Below are 25740 nucleotides of genomic sequence, written 5' to 3' on the forward strand. Positions count from 1 at the left end.
ATACATAGTTGAGGGGATGACCAAGAAAATGATGCGTGATTTGAGCAGACAATATTTTGAGTTACAGAATAAGACCCAAAATAGTGCTTTCTCAGAATAAACAGTATTTTTTTCGACATATTTGGGTTTCTGACTCTCAAAATACGGGTGATGACCGCAAAAGGATGATTCCAATGGTTTGATCAGGAGAGCGGTCTAAAGTTTGAACTCCTTAATGCTAATTCTACTTTTTTCGTATTTCGCCAAATCAATTGTTTTAGAGAAGTAGAAAAAATTTGAACACAATTCTAAAATTCGTTTATCAAAGATAATTCCTTGCAAAAAGTAATTTTTGCAAATTATTCTTATTTTTATTATTAATTTTAATAATAGTTGAGAAACGTTTCAACTGTAAGGATATACAAATTTTAACATCATTTTTTAAAAAAAAATGTAATTTTATAAGGCAAAATGCAAAGATTTAATGAATCCGGTCGAAGGGTGCCTGAGAAATTAAATTTTAAAAAATTGACAAAGTGTGCAAAAAAAGAAGAAAAGATACACCGTGCATTTTAATCAAATAAGTAAATAGCACAGCATAGTGAACGCTCTGCAAGCCAGTTCCAACTGAAAGATATTACATGAGCAATCCAAATCAAGTAAATTTGACTTGTGATCAACACTTAATTCATCGGATACAAATAACTAATTAAAGAAACACCTTTCATGAATAGTATTTATTCATTTTTAACTTAATATTAAACGGTCATTATACAGTTTACATAAATATTTTAAAAAATATGTAGGATAAAATGATACTAAATAATCGGAAAAATAGTTTTTGACAGCTACCGATATTTCATAGAATCTTTTATTGCTAAATATCTCTTAAACACTTTTCGTTTCTTTTTTTTTTAAATTAATAAAATGCTCGTCATGCTGAAATATGCATAACATATTTCCTAACATTTAAAACATAAATTATCTTCTTTTCTAATCCTTTTTCAATAAATAAAAAGTATTAACATAATGTGTAGATTTTTTATACCACAACCTTGAATTGAGTGCAGAATAAAATCTTAGAAAATCTCTCAACATCCGCATAGAATTTGAAAACTGTTTTATGGTTGCTGATGTTTTCAATCTCACTAAAAAATATTATCTTAACATTCCGTAAGGTTGACTGAATGTAGAGCTGAACGGCACTTGATATTGGCAATAGTGCCCCAAGCATGAACAATCTTACCAAGTGTCTTGAAAGTGATGGACGAATTGAAAAATCAACTAATAATAACGGAAAAAATGACATAAATGTACCTTTTCCTTAGTTTTGCTTATGAAAACCGTGTTTAATCTCCATGTTAAACAAACAGTTAACATGTTTAGTAACAGATGGCACTTCAAAAACTGAAAATTTATGATATGTAGTGGTATTTCAAACATCAACGGGGCGCTGTCTACAAAAAAATTAATTAAATTAAAAATAAAGAAAAGGGGCAGTTTACTTTTAAGCGATATTTGCTAACTAACTTTGTACCTCTAAATAAATATATAATATAAAGAATAGTAAAGATAATTAGTAGGAGAAAGTAATTTCGTGCCGAGAATGAATAAAGAAAAACAGCTCATATAAAACACAAATAAAGGCTCAAAAAATGAACATACTATAGTATCGATTGTACGAACAAGAACCATCTTCAGTGTCGAAACACAAAATAACAGGAGCACGTAATGAAGCAAACATATTTTAATAAGGAAAAAAAAGTGGTTTTACCAACAACAGAAAAATGAACAAGCTTGAATAAGATAATAAAAGAAGAGAAATAGGAAAAAGGTATAATTGGGGGGGGGGTGAAACCCTAGGATATAAGAAATAGAAATAAAATAAGAAAAGATTTCCGCAACTCGAAAGAATGAGAGGTTAGAAAAACCAATAAATAAATTATGAGAGTTTTTCAAAATATGGACTGATTCAACTTTGTAGAGCAATGGTAGATGGATAATATCCTATTTTTGGACATATCGCTTATGCTTTTTAAGTTGAAATTTTTAGGCAAGTCTATTTTGCCCAATGCGCGCAAAAGGGTCACGGTGGCTCAGGGGATCGAGCCTTTTTTTCCAAATGAGTTAACCCAGGTTTGAATCCAAGTGGTACCTGGTTAATACGAATTATGCTCTCGGCTCCCATCGACCACAGCGTGACGTAGAATATTCTCAGTAGTAGGTGGATCAGGGGTTAGAATACAATTGCCCTTTCGGGCGGTTGGAATGTATTCATGGTTTTCCTCTTCATGTTACGAAAATGCTGGTTAGTTCCATCAAAAAGTCCTCCGCGAAGACTAGTTTGGCCCCAATGCTTGATTCAGGAGTTCCCTATCTTCTGGATTGGGTTCAAGCTTACAAAACTGCGAAGTTGAACATTGGTAGTTGTAAACTCAAAAATCAGGTTGGCAGTTCAACGCTGGTTTTGAAATGTAAAAAAATGTACCCTAGACCACACTGAATAGAGTTTTGATAACTAACGCAGATATTTTTGCTGTTATTGGCAGCTGAGACTATTGCTATGATAGCTGGGATATTTACTAAAAAATACTCACTGGAAAAAATTTATGTTGAAAGACCTGTCTTAATTGCTGGAAGATGAAAAAGAAGAAGATTGCTAAAGAAGATGAAAACAGGTTACTAGTACATTTTCTTACTAACTACTTGGTATTGCAGTTTGCAATTATTGTTTTACGTCTTTAAGGAAAAGTTAGAATTTTTTTTTTCATTTTTAATTTCTTATGTACTAAGCATGTTGTGACGTTATTTTCTTTCCTCTATGTTTTAGTACAAAGCTACTAACGAACATGACAAAAATATTTAATTCTTTTTTATTTCGAAAAGCATTTTTATTTGAAAAAAATAATTCTATTTATGGTTTCTAAAGCAACCACTTTATTAGGTTTTACAAAACAAGACTGATTACAATTTCTTTTTTCTTCGGCGAAACGCAACACGTGAGTTAGTTTTACATTGTTGATGCAAATTACATCAAATCCAATTTTGGTTGAACAAGAAAAAGAAGGGAAAAAAAACGTGCTGAGTAAAAACTTTATTCCGTTAGGTTAAAAAAAAGGGTGTTGTTGCTTTTATCCGGACCGCAGCGGAAAAGCCTTTCAGATAAGAAAAACATTTTCTTCCTAGGGAAATGCAGAGAAGAAGTTACGGTCAGTACTTTACTGAGTGGACACTTTAATAGGGAAAGGAGGAGAAAAAATATTTCAAAAGCAAATCTAACAAAAATCATAAAAAATTCATAGCACGCTGAGGTAAAAGAAACTATTCTTCTTTTCTATTTACGATCTACCCAATCCACTAAGTGAAGCTAAATATAAATGCTGCGATTTAGTAAAAGCCTACGGAAAAAGTTTAAAAAAGTAAAGGAAATTTCTCTACTCTTGGAAAAACTTTCAAGTAAGGTTAGAGAAAACTAAATTTTAAACAGCGTTGTAAAGTGAGCTTATAAGAGAAAGGGGTTTTAGTAGTTTTTTTCTAAATTTCAATACGCATTTTGTTTAAAAAATACTTACACAATTGCATTTCATTTCTGAAATTGTTTTTATTGTAAGAATTGTTTGCCGTTAATTTTAAATATACTTCATGAAAGCAAGATATTGTCCTTCCGCTAAACTCTCTGAGGAGTAGAGGTATAAAGTTCCATTCAAACTATAAACCTTAGTATATTTTTTCTTTCCTTTTTGCCGTGTCTTTTAGCAAACTACACTACAAGCTAATGTAGTTCTCATAATTATATTGGGAATTTTAAACCATTTTTTTTTGTATAAAGGGACAACAGTCTTGGTTGAAGAAATTATAATTATGGTTGACAAAACCAATAAATATACTATATTTAAACCCTCCATTTGGTATTATTTCCGTTAATATAGTAACAGTCAACTGAAAGTTCTGGTATTCAAAATTCTGCTTTTTATTACCATGCATTTAGTAAAAAATTAAAACTGAAAAGTAAATTTAACCGACTAAAGGGCTTTTATACCATGCACTAAGTTATCATGATAAAATTACCAAATTTTACCACACTTTATCAATTATTGTAAAATTATATTTTATTGTTAATTTTACCAAAGTTATTACCAAAGCACTTCTCGAAACAAATTTCCGGGCATTTTGGTGTTCACAAAGCACAGTAAATTTTACCATATTCTGGTAGCTTTGACAATACTTTTTTATACTCATTGTCATATATAACTTTTCAATTATTATGCATATTAAGCAGCATCCGTTACTCTTAGATATATTTTCGCTCTCTCATAACTATCTAATATACACCGAAGAGCCATTACATTATGACCACCCTGCTAATAACATGTAGGACCACCTTTAGCCCTCAAAACTGCTAGCACCCGCAGTGGCATTGATTCCACAAGGTGCTGATAGGTAGTCTGAGCTATCTGGTGCCAAGCGCTCACCAACTGGTCCTGCAATCCCCTCACATTGCGAGGGGGTAGAGTGGCAGTGCGAATTTGGTTTTCCAAGTAGGACCACAAATGCTCCATTGGATTAAGGTCAGGTGAATTTGGGGCCCAAGGCATGACTTGAAAATCACTGGAATGTTCCTCGACGATTCGACCCTTATGACATGGTTCATTATTCAGTTGGTAAACATGGGATAATGCAAGCTACGTCTGTAAGAAGTACGTCTAAGTAGCTTACAGACGTCAGGAATTGTTCTATGAAGATTATGGGTCCAAATGTACCCCATGAAAAAATTGTTCCTGGTCGAGAAACCATGAAAACCTGGGCGAGCCATTGTAATAGATGGAGGGTGGTCATAATGTAATGGCTCTTCGGTGTATATGCTCCAAAAATGCGTCTGGTATATATGCGTCAGCTGTCCTTGTCAATAAATGTCTTAAAAGTTCAAATTCCAACAGTTAGTCTATTTTGTCTTTCAGCAAATTTTACAGTAAATATAAAATGCAGTGTAAAAACAAAATGTAGTGTAAAACATTTGGCAGCTATAATTTAACTTTTTTCATATTTATAATTCCTCTTTCATTTGTATAAACCAAACAATTGAAACAAGTGATGGATAGTCTATTGGTCTCAGGATAGATAAAATAGCCTTTCAAAGCTACTCATTATTTCCACCGTGCTTAGCACAAACTTGCTATCGATTTTCACAGTTGATTCTGCGCTTAGAGTCTGATTTTTGTTTTAATTTTTTTAAATATTAATTCTTTATTAAAGTTCATCATTAAATAACAATGCTGATGAGCTATAATTCCATGAGTGTCTTCATGCGTGTGTTATTAACATGGAATTTCTAAACCATGCCATATCATGCTTCCTTTCGTCGCATCACCAACAGTTTTGGTGATGAAGTTTGAGGCAGTTTAAGCTAAGAACAAAATTTTGATTTTTGTATTTCTTATGCTACAAACATTATATTCAGAGATATTATTAGAGATGTTCTTGCAAAGATAATTTACTTACTGCAGAAGTTACCTTTCTTTCAATATCCAAAACACTTGCATTAAAATTTTCTTAAACAGTTTTACAGAGAAGCAGCTCCCAAAAAGTGTTCTGCAGAACCCTAAGGTTGTACGGAAAGGCCTCTGGGCACCATGAGTTAATGCATTTTTTATAAACCAGAAATGATTTTTGAAACCTGTAATAGTCATGATTGGGTAGAAAACCTGAAACATTTAGCCAATAATCCATTATTTATTTAACAATTAAGTTACTATTATGAAATTGTTTAAGTAAGATGCCAATGAAAAAGAAATAGCAGAATTTTAAACTTTAATTTGCATTTTTATTTTCAATAACAATATTTTTAATAAATTACTAAAAAGATATGTATTTGTAAATAATTGTATCAGTATTTCTAATCGAACTTAAAAATTAGAAACAAAATAACTAAATTCAAGAATTATGAATTATTTTTATACATTGACCATTCTCATATTTTATAACAGTTCTCTTCATAAACCATATTTCAGTTTATTTTCAACTTATATTACTCAGTTCGGTTCATGCATACGCGAATAAGGCTAACAGACTTGTGACTTCAACTGTCCAACATAAAACCTAATTTTAATACTATTATTGATGAAATAATGTAAAAAAATTATTCTAAATGTTTCCAAATCAATTAAAAAAAATTTTATGATAATATTCACACCTGCTAATTTAGAAAACATTTTAGCAGTCAGGGTTCCGCCAAAAGAAGTTTGATTATTTAGGATTCCGTAGCCAAAAAAAATTGTGAAACATTTTTCGAAAAGTCTTCGTTGACACTGTTGAAAAATGGTGTCCTCCTGATAATTTCATAAGAAGAATTTGTTATTTGTTATGAGTTCGTTACGCGATTGATCTTTTAAAAAAATTTGACTCTTTCAAAATGGCCTTTCTCACATACCTGTAAAATATATGAACTGAACCAACAAGAATTTAATTAAAACTCTTATCTTGACACAGAGTTTGTTTTTTTAAAATAGACATTTATCATGGTGCATACGTAGGAAAATTGTTCCTATTCATAAAGTAAGTTGTACAAATTGAACATGGGTAGTATAAAAAATGATAATAGTTCAGTATGCTATATGGCATAAATTCGCTGTATTTTCCAAAAACCTTTCCTTTAATTAATTTCCTTTACTTTAATTTAAATCACTAAAGGACATTTCTTGGGGGCATTTTTTTGAAATTATTCATAGGTTTAAAAGAAGTTTCAGGGCTAAATTAGTATTTTCTCTAAAAGGGAAATTTATCTACAATTCCTGATGAAAGCGCAACAAACCAAAATTTTTCGTTTCGTAACTTAAAAATTAATATTTGGATGTAATTATTTTATTCATTAACATTTATATTATAAGAACATTAATAATCTAATTTGTCTAAGAAAAATTAATAAAATGATGTCTTAAAATAAATGTCTTTACTAGTTTTCTTGAAGAAAAAAAAATCCTTAATCTTTAAAAACTATTTTAAAATAGTTTCTAGAAAACAAACGTCTTAATCCTAACGTAAAACAAAACAATTCATATTTTCCTTTTGTCTGTCGTAATCGATTAAATACACATTCTAATTCATTTTATCGTAACATTTTATCGGTCTCATCTTTAAAAAACTAATAATAATGTGAATTATACAAAAATAAAATTTGCTATTGAAATCTTTCTTTTTTCAACTCCAAATGTTTTAATAAAATAATATTCTTCCCGAAGTCTTTAAGGAAACTGAGCCAAAGGGAAATTTTATTGATTTAGTTATTACAGCTGTTACTTTTCTTTCTATCATAAGGAATGAGAAGAAAGACAGAAACCTCTTGATGAGAATTTAATTGCTAAAAAACAACAGTTGAGTATTTTTTTTTTATGTTCATTAATTTCCTGAGATCTTTTTGTTCGAAACACAAATATGCGACTTACAAGCCTGATAATTTCAGAAAATAACAATTTGAAAGTGCTTAAGTATATAATAAGGGACGGAAAGTTGATAATCAATATTAAAACTCCATCCACGAAAAGTTAATATTCAAATTCTAAACTTCACTGAAGTACTTACTTAAATACTAACCAAAATCCAAGTTGAAAACGAATAATTTGAACTTTATAAGAATTATTTACTTAATTATTTAGTAACCATAAAAATATATCATTTATTTAAAAAAATACTTAAGCGCTAATAGTGTCATAAGCTGGATTTACATTGTACACGAAACTGTATTCTCCAATCAATCTGTTTAATTTTGAACAGTTTGACTATTTCTGAAAACTTAATACCTAAGCAAACTGCCACATTCTTAATAAGGCACTAAATAAGACAATATTTTCGTTCCAGCCGAACCATAATATCAAGTAGTGAAATTTAAGAAGTAGGTTAATATTGTCGAGTCTCAGTAGCTCAGGGATAGAATTCGCTTCTATAAAGCAGAAGGTCCTCGGTTCGATCCGGGAAGCGGACACTAATTTTTCTACTTCATTTATGAACATTCCAGAAGCTTCTGGAATGTTCAGTCAATGTCATTTCCTCTTTCGTAGTTTCTAGGAAGCTTCTAGAACATTCTATGCTAGTATAAAAGCGTTCCCCTGATTGTAAAGAAGAGTAGGAGTTCTGAGTTCAGTTCTCAGTGGAGTCATTGTAGAGAAGAGTTCGAGTAGGTTCGGAGTTCTGGAGTTCAGTTCTTCTTTGAGTTGAACATAGTTCTCAGTAGGAGTTCAGACAGTTCGGCTCGAGTTCGTTCGTTCAGAAAAGTTCTGGAGTTCGTCGGAGTTATTGTAAACAGGCAGTCATTTTTTCAAAACAAAAGGTCTTTTTCAAGACCACCTATTAACTACTATCCTAGTCTTTTTTTTAAGACTGTTATCATCTCATCAGCACGTATGTTATTTATATCTCGATTGCTCTTATTATTAATTTGATTATTTTTACTGAATATTGAGATAAGCATTCACTGAAATCCTTCCCTTGTCAAGAACGCCCAAGTGGCTCAAGGTGACTGATTTTCAGGTGATAACTAACGGTCACGTATNTAGAGGACTCTAAAATCAGACCTATTGCATACTTTCTAACTAGTGATGCAATACTTTCGAAAAATTTTAATTAATTTTAAAAAAAATAAATTAAAAAAGGCTTTCAAAAGGGCCAATTTAGTTGCAACATTTACCGCTAAACTTTGTTGGCGCTGATTGCATTATCTCAATATTATTTACTTGATATTTCTCTGCTAGCCATAACTGGCGCTAATTTTCAACTTCAAATGTAGGCGTGGCTTTGGGCGCTGCAGTCGCGCACATCTAATATTAAACTAATATTACATTAGTTTCCTTCTTTTCTCTCTCTCTCCTTCTCTTTTATCACAGATACAACCAAGTCAGATCTCACTAGTACCAGATGGAAGGTTTAAGGCACTGAGCAATCCCAAATGATGAATGATGATGAAAGAAGAGTTCTTCTGGTTGCAGACTGGTTCCCGGCGTTTGTAATTTCTTGACGTTAATAAATGGATTATTTGATCCTCATCTTGTAATCTGCACTAACACTAAATCTAAACACTTTAACGTGACAATATGAGCAGTGGTGACTCTGGGAATGGGGCTTTCGTCTCTCAATGAGGTGACCCTGGTTCGAATCTCAGTGATGACTGGTCTATACAAATTCTGCTTCCGGCTCAAACCAACCGCAGTGTTGGCATAAAAATATCTTCAATAGTAGACGGATCATGTTTTAGAATCTCTCTGTAGTCGACCTGACCGGTAGCAAATAAATGCTGTAACGCGAACGCTGGTTAGTTCCATCTAAAAAGTCCTCCAAAATTACAAGGCTACAGAGGTGAACATAAACTAAACTCAGTGGCGCGACAGCCCATAGAGGGCCAAGGCCTACTGTGCCCATCTCAGTTTTCTTGATCTTGGGCTCAGGGGTGCAGAAGCATATGTTCCAGTTGCGAATTGCCAAACCATACCACAGATTATAAAAGGGTTGGCGAAAATTTCTATTGGCGTTAAAGGAGCGTTCTCACAAATAGCCAAACGGCTGTGTGCTTATGTTTTTGTTTTGTTTTCGGCATCGCGTAACATTCAGCAAGTCAGATATGGATGCGACGTTTCTTAATATCAATGAAGCGGATCTTCCAAACAAATTCTCGAATATCATCACCAAAAATGATGGAAATCTGCTCTTCCATTAAATCATATAATGACATCCAAGCTTGGATTGACGCACTCAGCGGTAATACCTGCACATCATGGATTACACGCAGATCTCATACTTTGAAATTAAAATGTTTTTGATTACAGGAAATGCAAAGACCATATTGTGGTTTTTGCTTCTACATGGCGACACGCTTTTCATGAAATCTAATATCTAGACTGCAAAGAAATTAGATCAATAAAAATTGTCACATTATTAGTTTCTAGATTTATAATACAATGGATATGAGAAATTATTATTTTGCAAAACATGACATGTGTTGCTTAGCAGGTTTCCAAAATGCAAGGGAAAAAACGGAAAAAATAAAAATTAGGGAAAAAAAACTCGAAATCATTTTCATCAGTATTGATCTCGTATTCAAAAAAGGTCAATGAACCCTCTTACGATAATTAGACAAACAAAAAAAATTAAATAAATCAAGATAAATAATACAGTTACTCAAAATAAAAAGACGGGTGTGGAAAGTAGTTGTTCTATGTAAAAAGAGCATATCCGAATACTTTTCATTTCATCGATAGATTCTTATCTTATTCAATACACGCTGGATGAACATTTATTTTGTTCGAGATTCGGTCGAATAAATAATAAAGGAAATTTTCTCTTTTTGTAAACCGACGAGAAACTTTTATATTTTTAGTTTCTTCTAATAATCTTCTGTGTGGTTTTAAATTTGTAAGCATTAATTTATGTATGATTTTAAGTGTTTTGGAATATTTTTTTTTAAATTAAAATATTTTACTAGCAAAAGTAACTGTAATTATTTTCAATGGGTCTTGATATTCACTGAACAGTTTGTTTTGAATAAAAGTTAAATAGATAGTTCTTTTTTTGCATGGAAATCTAATTTGCAATCAATAATTCAATTTAAAAATTGTAATACTTCAACTTTTTTAAAGTTTTTTCTTTTTAAAAAAATGAAAATATTGAGGTTTTCTAAGTGATCAGCTTTATTTTTGTACATTTTACATAATTATACTTGTTTTGTTACAGCAATAATTACTACAAATATGCATTCCTTCGTTTACGTTTAAAATTGAATTGAGAAAATGTTATTCAGAAAAAGTAGAAAATCATTGACAAAAATATGTGATATGTAAGAAACATTTATTATTAATATCATTCTGAAAAAAACCCATAAATTGTTCATTCAATGTACAATTTAATGCAGTATAATTATCAACAAAGGAAAATGCTTCTATCTATACTATAAAAGAAAATACTTCTATATGAAAAGGTTACTTACTTCATAAAAAATTCAAAATGGAATGAAATATAGATTATGTAATATATTTATATTGGATTATTGATCGCAAAATTTTAAACACAATTTACAGTAAACTATGTTTCTCTTTCTTATCTATTTGTTCCCTTACTTGTTTCTCTTACTTATCTCTAACTAGTATAATATTCAACCGATTTACTTCACAGTTTGGCAAAATATTCACACAAAAATATAATTTTGCTACACTCAGGGATTTTCTTAATTGGGTTGACTGATTCTTGGTAATACATGGAAATGTAACTTAGTTTATGTCATTTTTTGTCATTCTTTTTTTCATAACACCACCATTTTGTGAAGTAAATTACTTTTCAAAACTCCTACGTTTAACGAGAATTACATTCATATAGAATAAGAAATCAAAATAGAATCAGATTTAGATTATTTTTTTAGCTTATAAGAATAGCAATTTATGGATAATCTAAAAACATAAATTATAATTATCGTATTATAAAAGCACTATTTCGTTAAAGTTTTTGCAGTAGTAGTATGATGAAATAACGATTAAAATATGTATAATGCGATAAAGAATGGATTTAAGTGAGGTTTATCTCAATTGTTGCAAAATTCATTAAAAAATTATTACTTTTTATTAACTTCTACTGTGTTGTTTACCCTTCATATCTTCATAAAATATTTGGACATGCATTTGTTTCATTTAACTCATTTAAATTATTTTTAAAAGAGTAAAAGAATGCATTTTAAAGTATGCGTTCCGAAAAAAGTAAATACCGGGATAAATTTTCACTAAACCACCCACGTTCAATTTTAATCATTCGAAAGATGTAAACATAAATGTAAAAACAATCCAAGAAGTATATTCAGTAGAAATTTATTTGACTAATTTACATTCATGAAGCTTGGAAAATTACTATTTTGTATGAGTTATTCAAATTACAATGTGTGATACTCAATTGTGCAAGCGCCTTACAAAAATGTCTAAATAATGAAATTAAATCTAGAGATCATAAGCATCGTATTTAAATAAAAAAAATTATCCTGGAATTCAGAGTTGTAAACATTTCTTTTGAACACGATCAAGGAGCAGAATCCTTACATATGAAACCATAAAAAAAAAATTATTGCCAAGACAATGCTCTTTGTGTCTATTCAGGCGTTATTTTTAGATCAATACGTGCTTTCCTTATTCTTACATTCCCAGAAAGTAAACAACTTTCAATTGATAACACGTGGCATCATTAAAAGAGTTCATTGTTTTTTGAAAAACAGTTAGATATAGGGGTTCCGAGAAAAAATAATTAAGATTTATACGTAGACAGATCATATAAATTTCGTTATAATAAAATTTTTATCTAAAATTATCAAGAAAGCATATAACTAAAAAGAAACACGTCAGATTTTTATTTTAATTCAGTAAAAAGTAATTTTCAAAATAAAGAAAAAATTACTATGGAATTAAAGTTTTTTAAAAACACATCTAACAGTAAAAAAACACATTTTCAAAATACAATTTAATAGTTTTTTCTTCTATTTTTAACTTTTCATTATTGTTATTCAAGTTACTAAAATATACATTATTTTTAAAATTTTACTTTAAGTATATTAATTTCATTTATTTTTATATGACTTTATTCGTTTTTTGTCATTCCATTTTTTTCTTAATAAAATGTGCAATGTATCTATTTTTAAGTCCCTGTATTAAAATAATTCTCCTTACATCCAGCAACAAGTTGCCAGAGAAACTCAAAAATAACTTTTTTTCTAACCTAATATTTTAGGTTTTATGTAAATGGTTAACACAAAGTTTCTTAAATTTTATCATAAAAATATTGTAAAAAATCAACGATAAAAGTGATACTTCCAAGAACAGCTTAATTAAAATCTATCGTCCTAGTTAATCATTCTACACTGGTCTAAGAAATTAAGAGAATTCGAAGACTTGGTCTATATCTCTAGAACTACAGTACCAATTTCAATGAAATGTGATATGTACATACATTGATACAATACAAAACAAATAGCCATTCAGCAATTGTAATACACACGCATCATCGTGCGTAAAACTCGTTGGAGTCAGAAGGTATGAAACAGCGGTAGCAGAAAAAATACAAAAAAATGGGTTAATAGGAGCTAGGTATGGTTCCCTCTTACAGATATACAGGACTTGCAGTGCGATTTCATACTCGAAATAAGGCAGTTAATCATTTCCTGTGGGAATCGGTCCCACTCGTTCAGCAAAGTTTTTCACATTCCCTGGATGGTTCTCGGAGGGCGGTAGCAATTGCCCTCCTCAGATCATCCCAGACTTGCTTCACAGGGTTGAGGTCTGGAGATCTGGCTGGCTAATCTTACCGGCGAATATCCTCACTCTCTAGAAATTCGTCAACCAGAAGAGCTCTGAGTGGCCTCTCGTTATCTTCCATTAAAATGAACTCAGGGCCAACTGCACCGCTGAAAAATCAAACATGGGGCTTCAAGACCTCAACCCTATGCCTCAAACCAGTCACAGAGCCTCTTTCAAACACATGGAGACATCTAACATGATGCTTGCCCAAACCATTAAACCTGCCTGCCATTCGATTTCGCTGATATTGGAGGGTAGGTCCCTGGTTCTCTTCATATGAACGTACGGCGAGAATCGGTGTTTCGGCTGAACCGGGACTCATTATTAAAGAGGAAGGTCACTCATTGATCCATACTCCAATCTTTATGCTCTCTACACCATGCTAAACGGACTCTCCTGTTCATGGAAGTGAGCGGGACGCAAACAGCAGGTCTTTTTGCAAACAACCCTCTCTTATGAAGTCGTTTAGAAACAATCAGGGTTGGTTCCTGTGCCTGCACACAAGTCACGAGAGAGCTGAAAAGCTAAAGCTCCTCTGTTACTCCTCACTATAATGGACAAATGGCAATCTCTCTGGGTATCCTGGCTAATGAACGACCTTGCCCATGATTTCTCTCGATGGATCCGGTATCGTATAACTGTTTCCATAAGTTAGACAAGACGCTGGGAGTTAAATTGAACTCTCTACAAATCTGGACCTGAGATTCGTCTGCTTCTAGCCTCCCCGAAATTCGCCCCCTTCATCTAAACGTTGGTGGTTAATCAGTTTTACTGTTAGAATTTACTGTTAGAATTTACTGTTGAAAATTCAAACTATTGCTGAAAAATAAGATGGAAAGATTCGCCAAGGTGTGCTAGCGAATGAAATTAACTTACTCTCACTTATGTAGCCTGTTTCTCTACTGGGCTCCACTTACACACACGTGTACGCTTACGTATTTGATGTACAAGATTCGCATTTTTGTCTAGAAGCAGTGTTTTTACACTCAGTTTAGTTTTCTTCAGGAAATTCTACAAAGTATGCAAATTCTCTTAATTTATCCCACTAGTGTATTATAAAATAGCTATAAAAAGAATTTTTTGAGGATTTTAAATTTTCATTATAAGTATTTTTTTAAGTAAAATTAACATACCTACCTTAATTTAATGGATATTTTTTGTATAATATATCACAACTTTTAGACACAAAACAATCACATAGTTCATTAATTAATATACTAACAATATTTTATTTTCAACCCAAGAAATCACCAGGGGAGTATCACCGGGGGATTTAACAAGCTGTTATGTATTGATTATAAATTTTAAAGTACAACTTTAAATTAATATTTACGCGAGAGAGATAAACGACTTTGCAGAACAATCAATCTAATGAAGTCCTTAAGTACGGGTATTAGTAGTTTCCAGGGAAATGATAAATACAGTTAATGACATAATTTAAACGTTCTAACTTTGCCTTTAAATATAGGGCATACCTAACTTTAACTTAAGATATTGATACAAAAGAAAAGTCTTAAGATTATTTTTAACGCTTAGTAAGAAATAAAACAGAAGTTTCAAATTTAAAAAAAGTCTGTTTACATTTTTATTAAAAAAAATGAGTTTTTTTCTACCAGTTTTCTTTAATGTGTATAAATAAATTATCATCTCCCATTACTGAGAATGAAATGAGTTAAGGAAAAATATTTTTTAATTATATATTTTATAAATAAGCATAAATTTCTTGAATTTTGAATTGGAATTTTGAATTTTGAATTGATACAAATAAAAACCAAAAATAAATTTAAAAAATACCAAATAATTGCTACATTTTGTGAAGAAAATGGGATAATTGATTTTGAAACTAAAATCATAAATAATAACGTTACTAACAATATATTAGCCTCCTCAGGTAACCAGCTAAACCAGGTGCTTCTTAGGTAATCGCAAGTAAAAAACGAACTTTTCATTTCACGCCGGTCCATATTGTCTTCCGCCTTCAGAAGATCTTCGCTTCGCTGTTCCACATTGGCTCTGCTGCATTTGGCAGCATTTCTCTGAATTTATAGTATTGGTATTTTGAAAAAGAATTAAAGAAATGAGTTGAAAGTCGTGCATGGGCTCGTCTATTTATAGCTTCCTTTTTACATTTGCTTGCATGAATTTCGCAAGCCTCATGACTACATATTTTCCCTGTTGCCATCGAGAGCACTTTCGATTGGGTTGATACATTTATATGAAGCGAGAGTCGTGCTTGCTTTGTTTTAAAATTATTTTAATTTCTACATCAGTGTTTTTTGCTTTAATATTTACATCAAACAGTTGGGTTTTTAATTAGACCTATTCTCTGCATTTCTCTGAGACACATTTTCCACCTAAAAGTTCGAAATACCTTTAAATTCAATCTGGAAAATGGTGCAATAAAATCTGATGCGAATATTGCACCATTTTCAAGATTGAATTGAGTGGTATTTCAATCTTTCGAAAAAAAGAGCTCTAAAAGTACTAAATTTATAAGTTCTAAATTTATAAGACTCTTTTTAAGCCAAGTAATCATTAAATAATTTTTATACAAGATATTAATATGCATAATTTAAAAAATGGAAGCTTTATATTCTCCTCCAGGAAAAGTGGTACCATTTTTGGAACTCTCCATCCTCACAGGTTGTTGCTATCCTGGAAATAACTATATTATTCTTAATTTCAATCTAATAGTAAATAGAGGGCTCTGCTTCCTGCTCGCTGCAGCTCATCAACCCTCGATGATTGCTATGCAATCTCATATAATTTGTTTTGAAATTCATGCTTAGTAAAACACATTCAAAATATGTTCTGGTGTAAAATCTTAAGAATTTAAGAGAATTATTAATATATTTAAAACTAATTCCTCTTTGAGAAATTATAAGTTTTAATGAATAATAAGTAATTGAAATAAAACATTTTAAATAAAAAACTTGCAGAAACAATAATTATAGAACAATTACAATTACCATTAAGGATTCACGAATTTTAAAAACAAAATTATAAATTACAGAACTTAATCTCTGTAAAGCTGTCAATGAACCTAACTGTTAGAAAGTTAAGTATAATAAAAATAAATAGCATGGTATAGAAAAACTTGCAAATATTAAGCATTAATTGTGCCTTTAAAAAACAATTGCTTTTCTATGATGGAACACTTTGTTGATGGGAAATAATCGTTTTTATTCCTTCAATTCTTTTTAGCGTGTAGCTAATTTGCTTCAACTTTCCTTCGTACACGAGAAAAAAGAGTTTTTATTCAGAAGTTCGTTAAAAAAACTTTTTTAATATACTTAAATATTTTTTTAGTATTGCTATATTTATCTTCGTTAGCAAGTATTTGTTTTTATTAATTTTAGTGAGGTGATCTATATTTTGTTACCCAGTGAAGCGTACTAAACAGGGTGATTCCATAATGATATGGATGACTCTCAAAACTTTTGCTTCAAATTTTATGGTTAGGAAAGTCACATCTTGAGGATTTCGAATTGTAATGAAACCTATGATCAGAAATACCAGAGATAAGTGATAACAAAGAACATCGGAAAACACACTAAAGAGGGAGGAATTAAAAAATTTTATAGGACATCACGAGTCAAATAGTGTACCATATAAGTACAGTATAAAATGTTGCAACTCATGTTCGACGTATGACATAAAACCCGAAGTAGTACGTAAAGACCGAAGTAGTGAAAATTCCCGGATGTTGAATATTGATGTTAACTCTGTATTTGGTGCGAAGCGCCACCACCTGATTCATGTGTACTGCGTAGACATGCACTGAAAAGTCATGTAAAAAAACCTCCTTATATACTGAGTAGCGAGCCTCCTCGAAGCGGTGGACAAGTGTCGATCCCTGATAGACGAAAAGTTGAATGACCGTCATCCGGCGTCACGTTTATGTCAAGAGTTACAGCACTCTCGCCACTCCCTATCCATGCCGGTCGAAACGTAAACAAACATCCGTAGCGTAAGATGTTGAAATGAATTCAATATTCTATTGTACTGAACATAAAAATTTTTCACAGAAATATTACTTAGTATTAAATAATTGGGATTTACTTAGTATGGGGGTGGGACTTACATACTAATTGCCAACATGTAGAACAAGCACTTTAATTTTATCAAGCAGAACCCTTTTATTACAAAATAACTGTCATTGCCTTTTAACGTTTATTAAATATTTTATACCAAATCAGTTTGCTAATGGAGTGTTTCATTTCAGGTGCTGTAGTGACATCCTTTTTCATCTGTTGGTCACCATTCCATGCTCAGCGACTTCTTGCCATCTACTCCTCCACTGAACCTACACCCACCCTTGAGCTCACCTACACAATACTGACTTACATATCTGGCGTCACTTACTATTTGAGCGCAACGGTAAATCCTATCCTTTACCAACTTATGTCAGGCAAGTTCAGACAGGCTTTGAAAGACACATTTTATGCTTACTGTAAATGCTGTGGACCAAAAAATAACAGTGGGAGAGGAGCAGAAATGTCTTTTCATTGCGACAACTCAAGGTACAGAATCAGCTATCAGCAACAAAACAAAGAAACAGTCTCTAATTCTGTCAACTGGATGAATGATTCAATGAACAATCACAAAATACCTACATAAATCTTAAAACATGGCATCAAACTACTGTATGGTTTTTAATCAATGCTGATTATAAAACACAATCTCCAACAGAAATTCGTTATCAAACTTGTAACTACATGTGGATTCATCCAATGAAAGTACAACGTGTACAGAAAGTACAACGTGTAAAATATTATGATTTATGGGTCAATGATCTACAAATGTCACAAACGTTTCTTAGCGTAATCAGCATAATAAAAACACGATGCATCTCCTGGGAATATTGATATCTCATGACATACATGATATCTCTCAAATATGTACATTATTTTCGTTAAATCAAAATTTTCGTTGCCTTGTTATGAAACGGAAATTTTTCAGCCCCCATCATAATATGATTTCCGACATTAATATGATTTTGACAACACTGCTCATGCAATTATCGTATTTGATATTTATAGTTGTCGATAATTATCGCTGTATTGTCATAGTGATAAGTGTTATCCATAATACTTTTGTCGTTTTCTCGCTATTCGATAAGGATCGTGTAATAATTTGTTATCATCAATAACTATCACATATTCACCGTTCGTCGTAAAACAGAATTTTCTTTTACGATATATATGGTGTAAAAGCTTTAAAAAAAATATCGCTATCGTGGTTTATAGATGACGTCGATAATTCATGATGCATCCCTCAGTTATAGTGATGAAGTTGGTCTTGAAATTCTTTTCACTTTTTAATTGTGGTATATGCTGTTCAGTATGCCAAATCTATATATACTCTGTAAATTTATGCAAGAACCACATTTTCTCACAATGTGAAAGGGGAGTGTGTTTGTTAATGTAATCTAAATTGTAAAAGCGTGATATATTGATCCCTCCAACGTAAACTTATTAATTTCGGGGAGTTTTAATTTTGTAAAATTAGTGGAAAATTCGTAAATCCTCTAAGAGTAATTAAGTTAAGAGAACATCTAAAAAATGAGCAAACTTCTTAAAATCTCGCAGCAATTTCTTAACACTTAAACTAACATCAAATTATTATTCGATATATATATATATGCATTCGATATAAATGAAATAGAGGTTTTTGAAGGAAAATTTGAATTATAAACGAAGGAATATTGCAAAAAAAGAAATATTTTTGCAAGAGCAAAAGCTAAGATCTTTATCCAAGCTAGGTTTTTTTTAGATTTTTCAGTTTCGATTATAATGCGTTCGTGTAAAATTAATTTATAATATTTTCAGATGATAAAAGCAGCATCTTGCTGCCCTATGTCTATGTCGTAGCTATTAAGACCAAACTGAAAATCACTGGTATCTATTTATTTAAAAGAATTCCAAGGATTTATATATTGTGGTTATTTCAAAGTGTAAAAAGGAGCTTTTCTATTGATAACTTCTTGTACATTTAGCATCCGTGAAACCAAACAGGGTATTTTTACTGTAAATAGCAAGTTTCTCCGATTAAAATATCATCGTTCAAAAAGGATTATAAGAACAAAAATATAAGGAAGTTATACTAATTGTGGTGTAGTAGCCAAAGGAAACCTCAATTGTTACAAGGACTGAAGAATAAAGCAATAGTTTTGCTTTTATACAAATAAAAATGACCAAGATTCTTTTTTAATATTTAATTTGGTGAAATCTTCTTGGATTATATTGCGTCAACACATCTTTAATATTTGCTGTTCAAAGGTAAGCAAATTCTAAAAAAGATTAGTATTATTCACTTTCGAAAAACATTAAGCATAAGAAATAAAATCCATATGTTCTTTTTCTTGTATGCAAATTTAATTTATAAATATAAAACACCTTGTGAAGTACACATTTAGTAACACACATTTAGTAACAGCAGTTCTCATAGATGTTTTGTGAAAGAATGTTTTATGTAAAGTTGGTTGTTACTCGATTGTCTGTTATATGTATAGAAAAATGAATTTGTAGTCATGCCCTCACACTGTCCCTCGTGAGAAAAGTTTAGTGGTTTCATTTTAATTTTTACTTATCTTTAGCATTTAAATTAATATTTGTTTGACTCATTAGTGGATTTTATCTAAAAGTAAGGAATTTGTAAACGAAAACTAATTGATAGATCGTTCATGACTGAAAAATATCCTCAATCCTTGTACTATTTTGTCTATCTCGAAAAGAACGCAATTTCCTTAAATAAACTAGATAAACTGAAACATATTTATTGCGAAAACAATGCTCAATAAATAGTTTCTTTTAACACTGATCATCATTAAGCCATTTTTAATTCCATGAAATGTCTGAAACTTGTCTGAAAATGTTTATGGATACAATTTTTGTTTTAAAAAAAGGACATCGTTGTCAGGGACAGTCCATTATTTATATAATAATGTAATTTAATTATAATGAATTGTCTCAATCCACTGTTCTTGCAACAATCTAATATATAAATGTATGTGTAAGCACCACATTTCTTAAAATACTTAAATTATGTGTACAAATGTTAATAAATGTTATGTATGTGAATTTGTGATGAAGTGTTTGGAAATAAATGTTTTTGCAAAAAATTTGCCATTGTCATTTTTTTTTTCATTTTAATGTCAATTAGTTTTTTTCATTTTATAGGCTATTTACTTTACAAAAGTGAATTCATGTGCTTCAATCTAAATTGCAAGTTGATTTAAATATATATCAGAGGTCATATCCATAAAAACACCCATATCCATACTAAAATATCCATACCAAAATCCGATTTTCTCCTAAACAAAGTTTTAGTTTGTCAGGAAGTTCAAAAAAAAATTATAAAAAGGCACAACAATATAATAGCCAGTTTACTATAACCATCAAATCTATGGAGATTGAGAACTGTAGTTCTTATTAATCGACTACATTTAAACTATATTACTTATACAACTACAAAACTTTATATAGTTTCCCATTTTTAACCCTTAGCATTAAACTAATATGCATTAATTTAATAGGATTGAATTTGGTGATTAAATAGTAGGTTTTATGCTCTGATTATGCAATTACCAATAGTAAAAAAGTCATTATTCAAAAATACATAGAGAGAAAAAAAATCTAGTATAAATATTGTACTACATGGTAATGAGTATTCAAGTCGAAAAAATCATAATTTTGGTTAATAAAATCAAATATACGGTATTTAAGCCATCCATTTAGTAATTTTCCCGTTAATAAGGTAACTCTTTACTGAATACTCCGCTATTAAGGATTATAGCTTTTATTACCACACATTTAGTAACAACAAGTCTGAAAAGTATAGTTAACCGAATAAATTGCTTTTAAGCCATACTTCAAAATATAATCATGAAATTACCTAACTTTAGCTCATCTACCGAATTTTCGTATCACACTATAAAATCATATTTTATTTTTAATTTCGCCAAAATCATTACCAAAGCGGTAAGGTGTTCTCATAGAGGCTGAAACGCGACAAACTTTACTATATTCTGATAGTTATGACGCTAATTTTTTTGTTCAGTTTATACATTAGTGAGGGCAATAAGCATTACTAATATATAACTAATGTATAAAAAAATAATAAACTTAGTAATTTCTTGTGAAATACAATGTTTCAAGTGTTTGAGTTGAATAACGATTTCTATCTTACTAAAAATGGAGTGTTCTTATGAGTGTTTGTTTCGATATTTTTAATACAATATCACAATAATATCTACATTTTTTTATATTCTCGTATGGTGATCAAAATGTATATGTAAAAAGAAACAGTCACATAAATTTTATTTCGTAACAGCAATTGATGAATTCTATACTTACAAATAAGAAAAAACGATATTATTGCGTACTGGGCCATTGTATTACATTCATATAATAAACTCTACATTTCGCACTTAGCAAAAAAAGTTATGCGACGAGATTTTAACATAGCTATGAATTTTGAAAGAAGTTTTATTACAAAATTGTACATCTAAGATGAGAAAAAGCGTGCATTTTTACTTAGAGCGTAGAGCATACAAGCTAACTAATATTGTTAAGAAAGAGTTTCGAAAGAGTTTCGAAAGTTCAAGATTGATCATCTGAATGATGTTTGAGACAAGTACTTACTTTTTTTCTTTTACTTCCGAGAGAAGAGAGAAAACAATAAAGAGATCTAAAAAGAACTCACGAAGAGTGCAACACAAATAATAAACTCAATAAAAGTTAAATACTTTCTTTTAACTCAATTTTAAAAATAGAAACCATAGTAAAATTTCAGCAAGTCAAGAATTTAATAAGAAATTCCTTGATAATAATACGAGTTAAAGTGATTGCAAGCATTGAATGTATCATATATCCAGCCTGCAATTTTAAATTGAATTATACTTTTTACAAAATATATAAAGTCCAGTATCTCTAATTTTTATGCATACATTATATAGTGATAAAAAACTATGGTCATATATACCAAAATATGGCAAAATTTGCAGTATTTCCATCTCTCTAGGAACACCAAATAGTTTGGTAGCTTTTACCGAAGAGCATTGATAATGATTTTGATGAAATTAAAAAAATTATGGTCATATTATATATGATAGAATAGAATCTACGGTAAATTCGGAGGAATTCGAAAATTTTATTATGATACATTAGAGCATAGCATAAAAATCCTTTATTCTGTTACATTTTCTTTTCAGTGTAGTATTTTTTCCACTTGAGTATTTTTTGTAGTAGTTTAGTATTTTGCTTTCAGTTTGGTATTTTGTTTAGTAACAAAAATTATAATTTTGAAAAACAGAATTTTCTATGAGCCATTACCTTATAAACTGAAAAATTATCAAATAAATGGTTAAAATTTCCGCATATTTTGGTTTTTATTACCAATATTATGATTTTTTTTACCAGAAATGTGCTTTTATAGTACGGTAATCTTACCAGAATTGTTTTACTTTTACATATTCTACCGATACAAATTATATATATATGTTGAAAAATAAGTGATTTTTTTAAAATTTATTTACTCAGATTTTTGGTGCTTATTTCCCCACTTTACTTTTGATTCTACATTTTTTTTTTAAATTCTCAAAACTTGAACTATACAATATCCATTTTGAAGGTTTATTATTTTGAATCGAAAAAAAATTTAAAAATAAAGCAAAAACGTTTATAAAGGAAAAATTTTGTTTCTTTACAGTAAATATGTGAACCAATCTAATGAAAAGTAAATATTAATATTTATATTCTTCATTCATAAACTTCAAGGGATTGCCTTTTATGAAAAACATGTTAATGAGTTCCTTTGAACTGATCTAGTATTTATTTAATAAACTGACTTCAGAAAGAGGCATAGTATGAAATATGTATGCTATTTTTATTTCACATTTATTTTCCACAGGAGGAAAATAAAAAACAAATTTCTTTCTATTTTTTGTTGGAAAAAGTTTGAACGCGTGACTTTGTAGTTCAGTCTTGTTTGAATATAGAAGTCCGAAAAAATATTACTTACGCTGATTAATATATTTAAACTTTATGCTTTATTTTTCCGTCATTTATTTTATAAATACGACTTTTTATTTGCAAAATTAATCTTATGAAAATTTTAAAAATAAATAAAGCCATGCTTGGGTTTTAGCTTTAGTGAACTGTAGTAAGACTAGGAATATTAATATATGGAGATGGGGGTAAATGTAGCCTTTTTACTTAATTCAGTGCAACGTTATATATATATTAAAAAAAAATAATAAAAAAAAAAAAAATATTAGAAAAACATAGTTTTTAAAAACATGCGGATTAAATCATGGAATTACAGTTTAGAAAACGTAGAATGTTGTATTTGAAGAAAATGATAAAGCTAAATTTTTTTTAAAAAATACTGCATTATAAAAAAAAAATTAAGTACATACTTAATTACTACTATACATTCTTGGAATTTTCATTCTAAAATCATGGTAAAATATTCGGCAGCAGTCTTTCCATCGAATTTACCATGAAGTCCTAGGCTAAGATCATGTTTCACATTTAGTTTTGAAACCGCTTACAACTAGTATGGTTAATGATCCAAAAATACAAAACTATACGGTTTTTTAACCATTTACAACAAACATAGTTTCCAAACAGTATAAATGAAATGTATTTGGACGCTGGAGTTAGGTTATGTTAGGCAATGGACATTGGTGATAGATTGCTGTTGCGTTGTTAAATAAGCCCTAATATGTGGCTCATTTATTGTGTCTGGTGGTGCCATATACCATGAACGATAGGAAATATTAGATTTTTTTGTGTTAAGAAGTTTAATGGTGCTGCCATCTATGCGTAAATAAGAGTATTGTATTCTAATAATCTGGAGTCTCTAATTGGGGAGTGCAGGATGCTGGAAACTCTTCATACGTTGAAAAGAATGGAGGAAATGTTGTGGTGTCAATGCTGGGACTCGAATCGCCGTTCTGTCGGTCGCGATATTGATGTAGTATTAGCCCTTTTTGCTGTAATATATGCCCAGCTGCAGCGAACTAACTTCATTAGATGGCCTAGTTAATGCAATAAAATTCTGGTTGCTTAACTATATTAGTAAAAATGGTTAATAAATTGTTTTTCTCATGGTTAAGGGTTTGAGTACCATCTTATTTATAGTTATTTGACTGTTTTGCCTGAATATGGTAAAATAACAAATAAACAACTTGCTATTTAACCATATTTTCTGAGAAATTTCTAACAGTGCAGTTTTTCATTATGCATATTTTACAAAATAACTTATTCTCTTCTATTTAAAACTGTATACTTATGAAATTGATTAAATTAATTTTTAGCCTTTTCAATCATATTCAGCTGAACATGAATATTGTGAAATGGGCCATTTGATTGTGCTCGCTTGAGCAAGAGAGTATTTAGTAGTAAAAAACACAAAGTAACTTTATACTGTATAGTATTTTTTCATCTAAGGAAATATTAACTTTAATTCATAATATTGCTAGTTTGCAAGAACTACCTCACTACTAAAAAATTTCATTTTTCAGTATAACACGATAGAAGTTCGTTTATATTATAAAATCGGAGAACTGTGAAAGGTTAGTACAGCATCATATATATCTCTTTTATAATGCGCTTTAGTATTGTATTTTAGGGTACAAAATTGAAACGTGTCATAAAATATGACATGAAAAAAACGAAGAAGCAAAAAAAAAAAATGGATGGCTCATTGGAATCATAAAAAAAATGTATCTTTCGATATAAATTTAAGCTTACTACTTAGGTATGAAAAATCAGCTAGTAATACACTATGAGATTACTTATTAAATACTTTTAAAGGGAGTAGGTGTCATTATAACAGTAAAATAGAGCATTTTTTAGAAACACCAGGGAAATGTCCATCAGCTGTGACGTCAAAAATCCTCCAAGATAATCGATCAAATTTAAAAACAAATAAATAAAACGACTGCTATCCATGCAGATCAGGGGTGTCAAACTCGCGGCACTCTAAGCTATCAATTAGATAGTACATAATCAGGTTTATCCTATTATAGCGAGGTAAGTTGGTTATCTTGCTCCAAGGTTCTCAATCAATTCTGGGATTTGAAAGAAAAAATATGTAAGTTTTTACAAACTATAAATCAAGATACAAGCTTGTTCTCCGATCAAATATAGTTGCAAGATTTATCTTTTATGGTTGATTTAACCAAACACTTATCTGATTTAAATTTATTGTTACAAGGCTAGGATCAGATCATTACGAACATGTTTGACATAATTAAAAAAGCATTCAAAGGTAAACTATTTCTTTGGGAAAGGCAACTCCCAACGTACAACAAGAACAAATCTAGTTTAGATGATACTGCATCGTATCAAAAAATACGCAGAAAAAAATTTCAAATCTTAGAACAGAATTTAAAGCAAGATTTAGGGACTTTAATTCTTTGGAAGACAAATTTTTTTTTCTTTTT

The 25740-nt window shown here is 30.3% G+C and overlaps 1 protein-coding gene across 1 annotated transcript in view; it reads left to right on the forward strand.

The window, feature by feature from the left end:
* LOC107456734 (pyrokinin-1 receptor) overlaps positions 1 to 19358 on the forward strand; it is a 100989-nt gene extending 81631 nt beyond the window's left edge. The window contains exon 2 of the mRNA XM_016074690.3: positions 17512 to 19358. Coding sequence (XP_015930176.1) covers positions 17512 to 17906 — 395 coding nt within the window. The 3' untranslated portion in view covers positions 17907 to 19358. The remainder of the gene's footprint in view (positions 1 to 17511) is intronic.
* Positions 19359 to 25740: the final 6382 nt, after the last annotated feature.

This window comes from Parasteatoda tepidariorum, chromosome 5 (assembly GCF_043381705.1).
Source record: "Parasteatoda tepidariorum isolate YZ-2023 chromosome 5, CAS_Ptep_4.0, whole genome shotgun sequence".
Lineage (NCBI taxonomy): Eukaryota > Metazoa > Arthropoda > Arachnida > Araneae > Theridiidae > Parasteatoda > Parasteatoda tepidariorum.